The 16,658-nt window shown below is 39.9% G+C and overlaps 2 protein-coding genes across 3 annotated transcripts in view; both read left to right on the top strand.

Annotated features, from left to right (window-relative positions):
* The window catches only part of LOC137941130 (translation factor GUF1 homolog, chloroplastic), a 44,739-nt gene extending 40,049 nt beyond the window's left edge, over positions 1-4,690 (top strand). The window contains exon 22 of the mRNA XM_068786404.1: positions 4,330-4,690. Within this exon, the coding sequence (XP_068642505.1) occupies positions 4,330-4,425 (96 nt within the window). The 3' untranslated portion in view covers positions 4,426-4,690. The remainder of the gene's footprint in view (positions 1-4,329) is intronic.
* Positions 4,691-5,751: 1,061 nt separating this feature from the next.
* Positions 5,752-15,426, top strand: LOC137941095 (magnesium transporter MRS2-4). Of its 2 annotated transcripts, XM_068786348.1 has the most exons (5): positions 5,752-6,339; positions 8,348-8,545; positions 8,624-8,745; positions 14,384-14,668; positions 15,008-15,426. In XM_068786348.1, exons 1-5 carry the CDS (start codon positions 6,039-6,041, stop codon positions 15,284-15,286), a joined length of 1,185 nt encoding a protein of 394 aa, XP_068642449.1. In that variant the 5' UTR covers positions 5,752-6,038; the 3' UTR covers positions 15,287-15,426. The 2 variants fall into 2 exon arrangements, with proteins under 2 accessions (XP_068642449.1, XP_068642448.1); XM_068786347.1 differs by having other exon boundaries at positions 8,348-8,745.
* Positions 15,427-16,658: the final 1,232 nt, after the last annotated feature.

Genomic DNA, 16,658 nt, shown 5'->3' with positions numbered 1-16,658 from the left:
GAGAAGACCCAACCGCATCACCGTGCTCAGCGTCAATGGTGAGAGTACCTCGGATCAATCCCTTATTTCAGACTCACTGGTGAACTTTTTGCAGAATTATACTCTGATGGCCAGCTAGTTCGCCCTTTCTTCGAAAGGGTTCATCTCCAAGCTATTCCTTCGGCCGCTGGTAGTCTCATCGAACTCCATTTCTCCAGTAAGGAAATTGAAAAAACAGCATTGGGTCTTCCTTTGGATTGTGCTCCGGGTCCGGATAGTTTCAATGGGGAATTCTATTGTCGATGTTGGCCCTTCATCAGAGACGACATTGCCTGCATGGGCCACTCGTTCTATTAGCATGACATCAGATATGGGAGCATCAGAGCTTCGTTTATTGCTCTCATCCCTAAAAAAGAAGGGGCAGAAATTCCATATGATTTTCGGCCGATCAGCCTCACCACCAGTGCTTACAAGGTGCTTGCGCGCTTCCTTGCCAATCGCCTCAGGGCGGTTCTCCCTATTGCAATCCATCATGGCCAAAGTGCTTTTGTCAAGGGAAGAAATATATTAGACTCGGCCATGACATGTCACGAGCTCATCCACCATTTTAAGACTTTAAAGCTTCCCAGATTCATCCTGAAGCTTGATTTTGAGAAAGCCTTTGACAGAGTTAATTGGAAGCTTTTGGACACTCTCCTGGGGAAGATGGGATTCGGGGAAAAATGGCGCTTCTGGATTCATAGTTGCATCTCCTCTGCAAGCTACTCCATTCTTCTCAACGGAACGACTTGCAATTATTTTAGGGGATCTTGGGGAATCAGGCAGGGAGACCCCCTTTCCCCTTTGCTCTTCAATGTGGTAGCGGAATACCTATCATCTTTGATCTATTCGGCCAAAAACCTGGGTTGGATCCTCCCCACGACGGATTGTCCAGCCTTTGATGTGCCGATCCTTCGGTTTACAGACGATACAATTTGCTTTGGGGTTGGTACAATGGATTAGATTCGAAAACTGCGTGCTGTATTGGGACTGTTTGAATTGGCTTCTAGGCAAAACATTAACTGGAAGAAAACCACCCTCCTTGGCTATCTTATTGACTCTCCTGTGCTTCAGGGAATGGCTGAATATTTGGGGTGCGCAGTGGGAAATTTGCCACCTACATATCTTGGACTACCACTTTTTGACTCTCGGACTTCGGCGACGCTGTGGTTCCCACTTATTGAGAAATTTGAGAAGAGACTAGCTACTTGGAGGGGCAAGCTTTTATCTACGGCTGGGCGGCTCACTCTTCTCAAGTCTTGTTTGGCAGGACTGCCAAACTATTTATTATCATTCATGCATTGTCCGGCCTCAGTTTGCAACAGGATTGATGCCATCTGTCGACGCTTTCTCTGGAGAGGATCAGAGGACACCTTCAAATACCATTTGGTGAGTTGGAAGGATATTTGCATGCCCTGAAATCGGGTGGTTTAGGCATACGGCCTACGAAGGAGATGAACAACGCCCTTTTGCTCAAATGGATCTGGAACTTCAACATCAAGCATAATAGCCTTTGGGGTAATATGGTCAGGTTCTATCTTCAACCTTTGGGTGCCTGGTGGAGGGAGGATGGCGCTACTCGGCTCTTATCCTCGATATGGAAATCAATTCAAAAGCTCCTCCCAATATTTAGAGATGCAACTTCCTTTCACACAGGAAATGGAATGACCCTCCTCTTTTAGTCAGATGAATGGTGTGGCCCCCGTCCCCTCTCTAAGGATTTCCTGAGGCTCTCTAGGGTGGCGAGAGATCTCTCTTGCTCAGTGGCAGATTCTTGGAGAGATCGTTCATGGAGTCTTATATTTCGTCGGGGATTAAATGATGAGGAAACTATTGCTTTTTGCTCTCTCCTCTCAAGGCTCAGCAGCACTACTATTCGTGAGCATGCAGTTGATAAACTGATATGGAAGCCCAACATTAATGGCCGATTAACAGTTGCATCCGCCTACTACCACATTAGAAAACAAGATTACAACATGCATGAGCACAAGGCAAACCTGGCATGGAAGCTCTCAGCGCCTAATAAAATCAAATTCTTCGTGTGAACGGCCATCAGGGAACACATCCTCACCTCTGACAACCTCCATAAAAGAGGTTAAACTACCCCCGATCGCACTTGTCCCCTTTGTGGTGTGTGCGATGAGACAGTCCAGCATGTTCTCTTACATTGCGACTTTTCATGGCAAGTCTGGATGAAGATATTTCAGAAGATTGGTCTCCAAATGGGGCTACATCAGGACCTTGTTGGCACCTTTGAGATGGTTATGGGGATGCGCCTTCCTAAGCAGGGCAAGATAATTCTCTTGGCATGCCTTGCGCATGTCCCATGGTGTATAGGGCTAGAGCGAAACAACCGGAGATTCAATTCCAAGGCTAGCAACCCGGATAATATAGCGTCTCAGGCAATGGGCCTTATTTTGAGCTGGCTACATTCTAGAAAGGTGTTTGCTTCTCTATCGGGTGTCTCCCTTTGAGAAAATTGGGGTTTGATAGCGCATATGGCGGGCCCTCGTAGGGAATCCAGTTATGGCCACCTGGGATCCTCCCCGTTACGACTGCATCATACTCAATTTTGATGACAGTGCTTTAGGCTGTCCTGGGCCGGCTGGAGCTGGTGTTGTTTTCTGAGATAGCAGAGGAGACCCTTTTTTATCCTATGCAGGGACGGTGGGTATCGTTGTTTCAAATACTGTTGAAGTGAGTGCTCTTCTGTTCGGCCTACAAATCTTTAAAAAGTGGCTCCATGGCAATCTGATTATTGAAGGCGATTCAGAGACTGTCATCAGTTGGTGTTCAAAAGAAAACTCCCCTCCTTGGCGCCACTGGCCAATCATTGATTGTATTGCTGACATTGTGTCATTCATTTATTGTAATTGGAACCTCGTTCCTAGATCAGCCAATTCTTTGGCTGATAAATTGGCAAAATTTAGAACCTCCCAGCAATCTCTCATTGTTTGGGAAGATTTCCCCTCGTATAATCAGCTCGTTTGAGTTCTCATAATAAAATTCAGCATCATTTAAAAAAAAAAAAAGTTCAAACTGTGAAGCACATCACATCACTGTAGATCTTGTCTTTAGTTCTCAGAGACACATCATACATTAATTATAAACATTAACTTTTAAAGGATTGATTAATGATGTAATTATTGAAAACCTAAAATCAGGCCTAAGGAAAAGGGACATTTTTCAAACGTATGGAAGGGAAAGAGTGGATGAGGAACCGACGGCTGGGGATCTATTTCTTCAGCAGACGACATTTGAGACCTCTGGCAACACAGATCTAGCAAGGTGAGGATTTTAGAAAAGTAACCAGAAAATGGAAGACAAATAGAAATGGAAATCAGCTAGGAATTGTAGAAATAGTTTGGAAAAGCTGAGCTTCAGTGTGGTAAAGGCACAGAGATGTTTGGCAATGAGAGAGAAGGCTGGGGGAGATGGTTTTGGGGAGGATACCTGACCTATGGGGGCCAGGTGAGGGACTCATGTCCAACCTGGGAACCTCCCTGATTTTGAATGCAACCTGCCCGATTCTCTGATTCTAGGTTCAGGTTGAGTAGTGGGGGCAATTCTGGCACCGGTAACTAAACTGTCTTTTTGTGAAAACCAAGTTGGCCCAGAAATGTAACAGGCGGAGTCGCATAATCATGGGTTCACCCAATTCCAGCTTTCTCATTTCTTCTCAACCATCTTCTACTGACGATTCTTCTTCATTAAAACCAACAATCTTCTCCCAAAAACGTGACCAGTCTAACAGTTGTGCTGAGAATTTAGCCGTAAACATTTCGGCATGCACCTCTCACTTAGAACGCCAAATGCTACTGAACTTCGGCCATCCATTATTTTTCTATTCAATAACATCCGCCTCAATCTCCCCTCATTTTGAATGATTCAGCCTGGATAGGGAAGGCAGCACAACGAGAAATCTTTGCTCTTATTGTACATTGGTTTCTCATTCTCCTGATTAATGAGCTTTGAAAACCTTGGACTCCAATGTGTCTCTTCCCTGATTCTATTGTTTGCAGTTTTTTTAAAATATGTTTATCTGTGCTATCTCTAGATTTGTCAATTGATGGTATGACTTGTGCAAACATCATACCCTGAAAGACCTACTAGCCTATATCAGCAATGACAACTAGGCGAGCTTTTTTTTTTTTTTTTCCTGTGTTTGTTTTTGTTTCCTCAAGTAGGCAAGCTATGGCTAATGTTGCCCTCAAAAAAGGTGGTCCCATGAATACCGTAATCAGCATAAACTTATTAGCCAGTACTGCTTGTAAATGTAATTACTTGTTTACTCCATGTCTTATTGATCAGGCTGAAGGAAAGAAAAGGATGAAGGCGATTGGCAAAGTTGATGTTCCACAAGAGGCTTTTATGGCTGTTTTGAGACTTGAAAAGGAGGTTATTTGATTCCATCCCAGCATCACTTTGATAGCAGTACTGTGACAAAAGCTATCTATTCTCCTCAAGAGCTTTTACCTTCTAGCGGTGAAGTGTAAATGTGTATGGGGCTGTAATGTTTGACATTGTCATTTTCCGTCTTTGTAGACTAGTTTGTTAATGGGACAGCTCCAAGTTTGTATGTATTAATGTTTCATTTAATATATTGGGGAAATGGGGGAAAAAAAAGACAAAGACACAATTGAGTAAAGTTAATGGGACTTCACTTTTTTTCCCTGGAAGAAGAAAAAGAGAGTGGAAATTCCAATAATAAGACTCACAAACTAAATGATCTCACCAAATATAGAAATGCCAGCTTCATTCATATGCCAAAGCTTAATAATATATTTTCACAAAATTAAAAATGATTAATTTAATTAATTATAAAAATAGAATAATTAAACCAAAATAATTGATCAAATGTTTACTTTAATAATATTTTAATTATCAGTTTTAAATATCTAATTTAATATAGTAATAAAATTAATGACTATAATAAATAAATAAATAAACTATTTTATTAATAACATAAGATACATTATTTTAAAATAATATATTAATTTATCTATTTATATTATTACATTGATATAAACTATTAAAAAATATATATAAAAAAATATAAAAATTTGTAAGATATACGATTAAAATATCTAAGGATGAGAGTCTTTTTCATGAAGATTGCAAGTCAAAGAAGTAAGCCAGACAAGCTGAACCATTCTCAATGTCGTGTATCTCATTTCCTTAGCTTCCACTCTCCTTGGAATTCTCAGTTTCGTGTACTTCTCCGTCTCTGACCTTCTAGAATCAAAAGACATCAATTTGTGCTCTATTTTCAATTCCTTACCAGTCCTCCGTGACTTCGTCTTCCTTCCTGAATGTTTAACTTTCCAAAAGCAGCAACAACAGTTCTCAAGTGTGCAAGAAAAATCAAGGCAAAAGAAGCTTTCTTTCATCATCTAGACCAATTTGTTTTGCGCGAGCTGCTTTGAAATTTAATTCATCGGCATCGAAAGAGGGAGAGCGAGTGCGAGAGAGGGGGAGAGTAGCGAGAGGGAGAAGGGAGAGGGAGGCTGAGAGGGAGAAGAAAGACGACAAAGGAGAAGCGTGAGGGAAGCCGAGAGGGAGAAGCAAGAGAGAGATGCCCTGACGGCGTGATTCTCCCCCCAACAGGAACTCGCCACGTCAGTCCTTTTTCATTTGCAGACTTGAAGAGACCGCCTTACGCTGGTTGACACGTGTTAGAGTGATTTCGCTTCTAAAGTGGGCCCAGGGCAGGTGGGGCCAGCTCATGGAGCCATTAGCGTTGTCAAGCCCTCATCGGCCTCCGTCATTCCCGCTGGCAGAGGTAAACCGGAGAAAAGAACATGAAGAATAAACTCTGACGTGCCTTCCTCCTTCTTAGACTGCCCTCAGACTCTCTTCTCTCTTCTTCCTTCTCTATGGCCTAGAGAGAGAGGGAAAGAGAGAGAGGGAGAAGAAGAAGGGAGTGAGTGGGGACTTGAGCCTTTGGGTTTCGGTACTTTCTTCCTCCATGGTCCAGAGATAGAGGGGAACCCGGGGGGAGAGATTGAGACCTCGATGAAATGAAGAAAATGGGGAAATCACGATTTTCTTTCTCCCGGAAGCGTGTGCAGGCCAAGACGGTGGAGATGCCAGTGGTGGATCCTCCGCCGTCGGCCAACGCCAGCTGCTCCGCTGTCGTGTCCGCCGCGTCGGTTAAGGCTAAGAAGAAGACTGGCGCGCGGTTGTGGTTGAGGTTTGATCGGTTGGGCCAGTCGGAGCGGATGGAGTGCGACAAGAATGCTATCATCAAGCGCGTTTCCATCCCTGCTAGGGACTTGCGGATCCTCGGGCCCGTCTTTTCTCATTCCTCAAATATCCTTGGTATGCTATACTTTTAGTTCTCTATTTTTGGTTGACCATGGATGAACTGGTCCTTGGTTTCAAATAATTGAATGAGCTGGAGTTGATCGTGAAGAAATTGGAAGTCAATTGGTGAATTGGATTTGTTGGTTTAGGTTTTCCCTGACTTGAATCCGCCTGAAATCTATAAATGAATTATTTTCTGATGCTGCTTTCTTTCTGAACGATCAATTGTCTTTAGGATTCCATGGACACTGTTTGCTAATGGGAGAAAAATAAAACATGATTATGTCGTACAATATCCAGGTTATGCTTAATATCTCTTGCTTAGTTGGCTCTGGTTTTCAATACCAAAATTACTGCACTAAGCTGCGGTATATAGTACTAGTGCCAGCCAGGAACGATAGAAGAGCTCCAAAATCGGTTTTAATGTTTCCATCATCTTTTCATGGAGCTAATATTATAAAAATAGCCTTGGAGTAGTGGGAATAGTTATGAATGCAGATGGTTTTCTAGAGCTACAGGTAGAGGATATTTTACTCTACTGTTCAAACGAGCTTCTTACAGCTTAATCCTCTACTTCCTACTGGCTCATATTAGATTTTCATGTTTTGACAGTCTAATGTTCTCATTTATCTTTTTTTACTTTGCTTTATATGGCCTCAAATGTCTTGCTTCTCTTCACTATGTCCTTTCTACTCATCCTCCTGGAAATCCACTTTTACCCACTCATCTGTTCTGCGACCTAGGCTGGATGTTTCATATTCTTATGTACTCGCAAAGCATTCTAAGGGAAGTGATCCTGGGGAACCTTGAACAGTCTTGGAAAGAAAATCGTAAGGAGGACATGCTATATCTGTAACCATCTATTTAAGAAACAAGGCGGTTGTTAATGTTTTCCATAAGTAGGACTCTAAGACAAGAAGTTTGTAGTCTCTTCCTTCTGGTGAGTTCTTAAATAAACGAGCAAGTGATCAAAAACCCTCATCAGCATCATCCAGTTTTCAGCTCTCTAAATGATTTTCTTTCTCTTTTTTAATTACAATGAGAAAGAGGAATTCATTGAGAAACCTTCCCATTTAGAATGGAAATGTAGTACATTATGGTATGAGATTAGTACATAAAACTGAAAATAGGCAACATAAAAGGGGAAGAGAAGTGCCAAGTCAATGAAAGTTTGTTGCTACTTCTCGGGTTTATGCATCAGCCACCCCATTCGCACTTCTAGAAACACAGGACCAGGGGATGTAAGGTTATTACAAATGTCTACAATCTCATCATGGTGTACTAAGATACCAGATTGTAGCTCGTTGACTGATGGCTGCTAATGTTTCTCATTTTGTCTGTGAAGAGTAGTCATTAATATTTTATTAGTCTAGAGAAGATAGGACAATAAGGCAGAGAAATAGAGGAGGAAATAAGTGTCAAATCTTGGACAGAGAAGAGGATTTTTTCAGGAACCTTCACTCAAGGAAATGAGACATATGCTGATGTGGAATTTGAACAGAAATATGAGTCTCTTCAATTTTGCAAGCCATTTTAACTGAGTCAAGCTAAAGGCAATAAAAGTGAATGCTCCTGTGGAAGTGCCAAGAAGAATTCATCACACTGATCCGGGTTATTGGCCCAAATGTTCTTGAACTCTAGCTATTTCCTATTCGTTTCCTCTCATTCTCTTCTGGAAATTCCCTTCTTGTACACATTCAAAGAAGAATGTTATTGAACTCCAGCTATTTTCCATTATTTTCCTTTAATTTTCTTTTGCAATCCTCTTGTTTATTTGATCTGATAAATTTTGCAAATTGCTGGTCTGGATGATCTTTTCTTCTCTGTAGATTTAATTACATTTGACTCATATTTATGTTTGTATATATATTTTTAATAGCCCTTATTGAATAAATTGAATCTATCTTTCTTCCTCGAGGATGCTGTACCATTCTGATTTTACATATTTCTTCTTATTTTTAAGTTTTTAATTGCATTCTGATAGATGTGATGCAAATAATGTTTTGATTTGGGCCTATGACAGCAAGGGAGAAAGCTATGGTCATTAATTTAGAATTTATAAAGGCTATAGTGACAGCTGAAGAAGTGCTGCTGCTTGATCCTTTGTCCCAGGAAGTACTTCCTTTCGTTGACCAACTAAGACAACAACTTCCTCTTAAGAGTCCATCAGGGACACATGAAGCAGGTCAGAGAGACATTCAAGAAAAAGAGGGCTTGCAAAGTGAGCTCCCATTTGAATTTCAAGTGCTCGAAGTTGTGCTGGAGGTTGTCTGCTCATATTTGGATGCTAGTGTTGCAGATCTAGAAATAAATGCATATCCTGTTCTGGATGAACTAGCCAGGAATGTTAGTACTAAGAATCTTGAGCGGGTGAGGAGTCTGAAAAGCAATCTTACCCGTTTACTTGCACGTGTGCAAAAGGTACATTCATATTTATTTATTTTCTTGCAAAAGTACACGATTTTACTATCTTTATGCAATGATCAAATGCATGATTCAGTACCAACTCATAGTTGTAAGTGAGATATATTGTAGCTTCCATGATTGTAGAGCTACTCATGCATGGGTAAGAAATATATCTGAAGTAGATTGGGTATTGTTTAAACATTGGCTGTTACAACTTCCTTATGATTTGATTAAGTCCTTCTGGTAAATTTTTTTAAGTAAATACAAGCTCCTCTCTATCAGAGAATAATCCTTAGCAATCCATTTATTGTTTTTTGTTTCTGTTGTGGGAAATTTGTGGAGTGAGGAAAAAATTATTCTGTTTTGCAGTATAAAGAGCATCATATACTGTGAACTAGTAAAGAATGACATTCTGCTGCTAGATTTAACACTGAACAACAGGTTAACTTCCTCTAGCATTTATAATTGTGGGTTAAGCCCTTGTTTTACCGAACCTCATTGGTGTTTGCTGTGGCATTTAATATAATGTGTCATGTACAAGTTTTGTAGTTCTCCACTAATGTCTATTATATAACCAATCTCATGAAATTAACATTGGAATTTTTTTGTTGGCATTTTTCTAAGATTCAGGCTTTTCAGTAATCAGACTGAAAATAAAAATGAAATTCCTTTTAATTTAGAGAAGGTTTAACGCAGAAAGATTGAAGAAATAAAGAGAAGGTTGTTAAGCTAGTCGGTGGTAGAGGAAGAAGAGTTTGAGAGAAAGGAGGAGAGTCTTGAGAGAGTGAGTCCTACTACCTGACCCCCCTCCTCTCTTATATCCTTCTATTCTTAAATTGAAAATAATTACAAGAGTGCCCTTTGCTTTCTAGACACTATGATCAACATGTCTAAAAGCATAAAGAAATAGCAAATACGTGAATTACAAGCATAACTTGAGCTCTCAAACTTTTTCACTAGTAAAATGCAAAAGAAAAGGAAATGAAAAAGGCGAAGTCACTAATGGAACTTACAAGCAAAAATCCCCCGAGGCAACTGACTAAACTACATCTATGACACGAACTTACACCTTCTGCCTAGGCTTCAAGCTGCAGTACTCATCTCAGTCATTTCCTTTATCCTTAGCTTTAGACTTTGTATTAAATGATGGTAGCAGGGGAGAATTACTTCAAATCAATTTTTCCTATTTTAATCCTTTTTAGGAATGAGAGTTAAGAGTGAAAGTGTGTCATTAGGTGAAGATTTTAAACACTTGAATCATTTGGGATGCATTTTTAGTAACCAAATGATGCTTTGTCTCTCATACATTTTGAGATTGCAAACTATAAGTGTCTTTATACTGGCAATGAAGATCCAAACAGTTGATCTTCATAAGAAGCCTATTTTGCTTCAGATTTTTATCTTCACATCTGTGATCAAATGTTCTGAGTCGGGAGTGCAAAATAAAAAAAATAAACAGTTTGTTTGTACTGAATTATGTGTCTTTGATGCTTCTTACAACATCTGTTGTCTAAATGTTATTTGATACAAAATATATTGCTGAACCTAGACAATTTCATGGAATTTAAAGTTTCATGTATTGCTTAGTTGGACTATGTATAGAGGTGTTAGTATACTTGATTGGTGAAGGATTTTCTGACATAGTCTGAACTCCCTAACTGATCCTAGGTTACGGAAATAGAAAAGTACATACAATAGAACTTTCAATGCAGAAGAAACAAGAGGAATAGTTTGAAGAATCTTTGAATGGTTCCACCAAACTGAGAGAAGTCTTTTTATTGATATTTTCCTTTTATGCTGCTTTGCTCTATGAATAGGAGAATCTGGAAGCATAGGAAATAATAAAAAGGGGATTCAACTATTTGGTTTACCTAGACAAAGTATGGAGTAAAATTAAAAATGTCAAACTAGACAACCGCAAGCCTAGGATGTTCTATTCATTTTCATATTGCACATAAAAGAGTACAGTAAAGAGACCAGTAGGATTAGCTCAGCAAACATAACCACGTGGAGTAAAGCTAAATTGATAGAAACAAAATGCATTAATTATATTGAACACAAACTGTATAAGCTTCTTTTAAAATTCAGATAAAAATTAGTTTTGAGGTTAGATGGCTAAGTGCAAGGGTCTCATGGTATCTCTTGAGTTCTTCTTTGTTTAGATCATCACTCTGATGCCTTTGTAAAGAGCATCACATTTTATCTTCTAGTGTCTTACATCAAGTGCTGAAAGCAAAATAATGTGGTGAAGTGAAAGCCTTCCTCATGAGACTAAGTAGAATGAGTTTCTATGCAATTCTTTGGGTTGTTTTGTTCTTTCTAGTGATGATTACGAGGGGATGATACTTATTATGTGGCTTTTCTTTCTTGTCTGCCTACTTGACCCTTGACTTTTTTTAATGTTCTTATTCTTCTCCTGGGCCTGTATTAAGTTCCTTTTTCTGGATTAGTAAATTGTAATGTGGTCATGATCAGACTGACCATTGACCTGGAAGGTGACCAGGTCCAATTCAATTAGTTCAAATGGGTTAAAATGGAAGTTCTGAAAAAAAAGAGGCAATTGGACTGATGGCACCTTAAAATATGATCGATTAATTTTATTTTTTTAAAAATAAAAGCAATGCACTATGTGCAGACTGGAAGGGTGCAGGATGGGATGGAAGTTCTCGTCCTTGTCCCTTCTGTCTAGTACTTGATGGAGGGTGGAGACCCCTACCCTTTTAGTCAGAAACAGGGGAGGTCCCCCTCCCCATCTCTTGGTTTTTGGTTTTTTCTTTCAACCAAAAATAGAGAGGAAGACGTGGGGGAACACTTCCTTGCTACTCCCCATCTCTATCATTGGGGTGGGGGGGGGGGGGTTGGAGTCTGGCTCACTTGGCTAGTTCAATGGTTGAGCTGGTCCTTTTCTTTCCACCCGTGTCTTTTACCGATAAGGGAACCAGTTCTGGCTGAACACGGTTAAACCTGCTGATTCAGTCCTGTTCTGACAACAAGGACAGAAAGATTCAATGGAAGAGTAAGGCCAATTATGAGCCGAGACATTATATCCCGACCATTTTAACATATCTTAATTATCCTTTTCTGGCTTCTGAGCAAGAGTTTGAAGTAAAACATTGTCTAGTGGAAGCCTTCCTCATGAGACAATTATAATAGGTTTGTAGGAAGTCTTCTGGGCAGCTATTTCTACCTATGTTGTGTATTTTTTTTTTTTTTTTTGTTCTACTCTATTTTTCTGATCCAGTCCAGTTCTGACAACAGTGACCGAAAGATTCAATGGAAAAGTAATGCCACACTGTGAGCTCAGACATTATGTCTATTATTTTAAGAGATCTTTATTATCCTTTTAAGAGATCTTCATAGCACGTGGGCCACAGTAAAAAGTTGTATAGTAGAAACCTTCCTCTTGAGACAATTATAATAGGTTCCTAGGAAGTCTTCTTGGCAGTTATTTCTAGCTATGAGAGTGTGACACTTGTTGTGTACTTTTTTATTCTATTTGTCTGGTCTAGTAGTTTTTTTTTTTTATGAAAGTGCGTATATTGATAAAAGAGAGAATTACAAACCTAGCTAAGGGCCTGGCTCCACAACAAAGTGTTGGAGAGACACACCCGCTTTAGCCTTGGAGTTTTCTAAGTGGTTAGCAGAGCGTGAAATGTTTTTCCACAAACAATTTAGACCAGAAAGTAAATTACAGATTTCCTTCAACATATCCCAATGCCGCCAGGGGGGATGACCATGATTTGCGCACCAATTGATTATAACTGCTGAGTCACCTTCAATATAGATGGTGCAAGAGAGATGGGTAGAGAAGACCTTGAGCCCATGCAGAAGTCCAGCGAGTTCTGCGGTAGTAGAGTCTGACCTGCTAAGGGGACCAGCATATGAGAAGAGAAGTTCACTATTTTCATTATGAAGAACACCATCGAAACCTGCAGGACTAGGGCAGCCTAGAGCATTGCCATCAAAGTTGAGCTTGATACACCCAGGAGGGGGGTTGGTCCAAGAGGCCATAGTAGTGGGACAAGCTGGATGAGACATCTTGGCAATAGTTAGCCAATTTCCCCTGAAGTTTGCTGCACTGAATTTTTTGAATTCTTTTTTATTTAAAAGCCAAACAGAGACTTGGCTTGCTATTTGGTTAGATAGGACCTCAATAGAGCAGGACTTGAATTTGAATTTCCTTTTGTTGCGTTCTTTCCAGAGAGCCCAGATAATATGCCCGATGCAACAAGATATAATATTTCTCCCTAGCTTTGGTACTTGTGAGTTGACCAGCGAGAGGATAGTGTCAGGCAGATTTCTCGAAGCACAGAATTGGAGGCCAATTTTGTTTAGAAGGGTTGTCCAAACTTGGTAGGCAAATTGGCATGAAAGGAGGATGTGGGATGTTGTTTCTGGGGTATTTATGCAGAATGGGCAGTGATGGTCTAAGATTGAGGTGCCTCTACGAATTAGAGCATCCGAGGTTAATATTTTGTTTCTGCAGGTAGACCAAATGAAGAATTTGGCTCTTGGAGGGGCTAGCAGATCCCAAGCATGAGCCGCTGGGTGTTTTGGATGATCTGGGAGATTGTTTAGGAGAGCATAGGCCGAAGATGAGGAGAAAGACCCTTTTGGACAAGGAGTCCAAATTAGAGTATCATCAGATGTGTCCATTTGCCTTCGAGGAAGAGTGAGGAGAAGTTGTGATGCTTGGAGAGCTTCTTCATCAGTAAGATGCCTTCTGAGGTTAAGATTCCAATCTCCATTTTCTGATAGACTACCCGATATACTAATCTCTTGGTTACCAGCGAGGCCAAAGATAACTGGGAAGCTATTTTTGAGAGGTGTTTGTCTGGTCTAGTAGTTCTGACAACAGTAATACAAAAATCCAGTGGAAGAGTAAGGCAAAGCTTTATGAGCTGAGACATTATATCCTTATCATTCTAAGAGATCTTAATTATCCTTTTGTAGCTTCAGATCAAGTGGTTGAAGTAGAAAGTTGTGGTGTAGTGGAGACCTTCCTCATGAGACAATTATACTAGGTTTCTAGGAAGTCTTTTGTGCACTTATTTCTAGCTATGAGCTCTGGCACTTGTGTAAGCTTTGTTTTTTGGTTCTACTCAATATTTCTGTTGTTGTGGTTACTCTTTTCCTCCTTATCTCGATAAGTTCCCTTTATGGATGGATAAAAGGATCCAACAAAAGTAAGCGTGCAGAATATGGAACTAATACACAATTCTTATACCGTTGGATATAGATATCTGTTCCCGTCAACCTGCACTTACTGCATACATTAAGGCAAAATTGTGTTTCGTCTAAAAAAAAAAAAATGTAAGCGTGCAGAATATGGAACTACGACACAATTCTTATACTGTTGGATTTAGATATCTGTTCCCATCAACCTGTTCTTACTGCATACATTAAGGCAAAATTGGGTTTCTGAGGGAGTGTGCCCTAGCTAATGGTTTGACAATGTAAGGCTTAAGTGCCCCTACTGAACTGGTGTGTGCTTATTGATGTTGTTCCTTTCTACCTTTTGATGATGCGTATATGCCCCATGTTTTATCTCCATGTGTTTTAATGTCTTCTTAATTGTGAATGTTGCTAAGGGTCAACTTTCATATTTTCATTTTTTTGCTGTACTGTGGTTGATATATGTTTTTGGATCTAGGTTAGAGATGAAATCGAACATCTTCTTGATGATAATGAAGACATGGCTCACTTGTACTTAACTAGAAGACAAATCCAGGGTCAGCAATTGGAAGCGTTGATGGCTACTGCAGCTTCAAATAGTATCGTTCCTTCTGCTCCTCATCTGCGTCGAATTAATTCTAACTTTCACAGCAATGCAAGTTTTGTTAGTTTCCATTCGGATGATGATGATGTGGAGGATCTAGAGATGTTGCTTGAGGCATACTTCATGCAGCTAGATGGGACCCGTAACAAAGTTTTGTCAGTAAGTATGCTCTTTATGAGTAAGTAGACACTGAATGGATTTTAGATCGTAGTTTCCTCTCTCTCTCTCTCTCTCTCTCTCTCTCTCTCTCTTTAAAGGAAAAGAAATGGAAAATATGTTTTTCATAATCTTGGTAATATGAAGTAGGATTGAGGTTAGTTACTCAGATAGGATCATAAAGAGGTTTCCTTTTCTTTGCTTTATTATTTGATTTGCGTCTTCTTCTATTACTGCTTAACTAAGAGATATGTTTCCTGGAAGACATCTAATACCACGACTAATGGACAACAAGAGTTCTGTAAGACTAACTAGACATTGTTTCTTGACAACTAAATACAGGTGCGTGAATATATTGATGACACAGAGGACTACGTAAACATCCAACTTGACAACCAGAGAAATGAACTTATCCAGCTTCAGCTTACAATGACAATTGCGTCCTTTGCTGTTGCTGTTGAGACCTTAATTGCTGGTATCTTTGGCATGAATATACCTTACACTTGGAACAATGTAAATGGTGTATTCTGGCCCTTTGTTGGGTACTCATCGCTTGCATGTTTAGCGCTCTTCCTGCTTATTCTAGGCTACGCCAGATGGAAGAAGCTCCTTGGCTCATAATCAAAAAGGCATTCAATGTGAAGAACTGAATCGTTCTTTCAGAGGTATCAAAACAAAAAGCTCAAAAACCTTAAGTGGAGGTGAAAATTTTATGCTGAAAAGATGCACTACAAATTAAATAAGGAAGTTATTTGTGATTATTTTTGCATAGCCATTTCTCTGTGTTCAAATTGGAGTCTTTTTGAAAAAAAAGACCTGCTTGTCGGCTGGTGAAGGTGATTAGGCATCTGAGCTGTGGTACATCAAAATCAATATTTGAGTTCTTGTTCTTATTTGAAACTTCCTTTCCAGGTAAGAAATCTGATCTGGGAGTAGTTTGGCTAATGCCAGACGAAGTGACTCTCTTGTTTGAGTGAAAATGTGAGCCTGCCAAAACAAATGTAATTGTCATATACAGCCTGCCATTGTAGATGCTATATTTATGCATATGACCAAATTTAGGTACTACCGTCTGCATCAATGTGACCTACTCATCCTTGGTGAGTTGATTGGGTTCTACTGGGTTTAATCTCTGGTTAAAATGTGTGTTTTTTTAAAACAAAAGAAGAAAAATCGGGGGTGAGAGGTCTCCCCTGAAAGCAGTCTGCCCCCCTGCCTTACATTGACCTGGTGGTGTTGTTGTCCCCCCTTCAGGCACAATAGGAGGCCCCTCCCACTCCATTGCCCCCATTTTCCTTTTTTTTTTTGTTTTTGTTTTTTTTCAAATTGGAAAGGCTCCTCCTTCTCCATGGGTGTAAGGTGGGGCCTCCCTTGCCCTCTTCCTATTGGCTGTATGCAGATAGATGAGGTACAATCAAAGAAGTGAGGAATCGATTTGACTAGGATTGTTCTGTAACGGTTTACCAGTCAAAACTGTGAAACCCTGTTGGATTGACCGGTTTTTCTCCTTCCCCTGGTTTTTTCTCTTCCAGACCTGAATAGGAGGTCGGGTTTGGTTGAACTTGGTTTGACCTTTAACAAAAATTTGTACATGTTAGTTCTCTTGACCTTCAAAAAATTGTTAAATGTACTTTTTACTTGTATATTTAGTTAGTATTATCATTTTTATGTTTTTAATGTCCTCCCCTTCTCCTTCGATGTTGACGGGAAGAGAAAGGGCAGCACACCTCTCTATTGAATGGAGGGTTGGGAGAGGCCCTTCCCCTCCCTATTGTCGCCCTTCTGTGGATATGGAAGAAATGTCTGAACAAAGAAGGGGGCAGGCCAAATTTATTGGAATGTTCATTCAATTTTAATTGTTGCCCTAAATTTAGATTTGTTTATAATCATTATTAACTTGGGTTTATTTTTACATATGATCTCATGGAACACACGAATACTATGAGAACTGTTTGAGAAACAAAATAGCAGATGGATTACGGAGACAGTTTAT

Source organism: Aristolochia californica, unplaced genomic scaffold, assembly GCF_029961685.1.
Source record: "Aristolochia californica isolate CCGP_79_NKW_82.1479 unplaced genomic scaffold, dmAriCali1.0.hap1 SCAF_9, whole genome shotgun sequence".
In the NCBI taxonomy this organism is placed as follows: domain Eukaryota; kingdom Viridiplantae; phylum Streptophyta; class Magnoliopsida; order Piperales; family Aristolochiaceae; genus Aristolochia; species Aristolochia californica.
This window is presented reverse-complemented; position numbering and strand designations above follow the sequence as displayed.

What these genes read in the sequence shown, in the direction of transcription:
- LOC137941095 (XM_068786347.1), top strand. Translation starts at nt 6,039, where the DNA reads ATGAAGAAAATGGGGAAATCACGATTTTCTTTCTCCCGGAAGCGTGTG. An exon ending in TACTTGCACGTGTGCAAAAG is followed by an intron (nt 8,746 to 14,383) that starts GTACATTCATAT and finishes TTTTGGATCTAG; the next exon opens with GTTAGAGATGAAATCGAACA. An exon ending in CCCGTAACAAAGTTTTGTCA is followed by an intron (nt 14,669 to 15,007) that starts GTAAGTATGCTC and finishes AACTAAATACAG; the next exon opens with GTGCGTGAATATATTGATGA.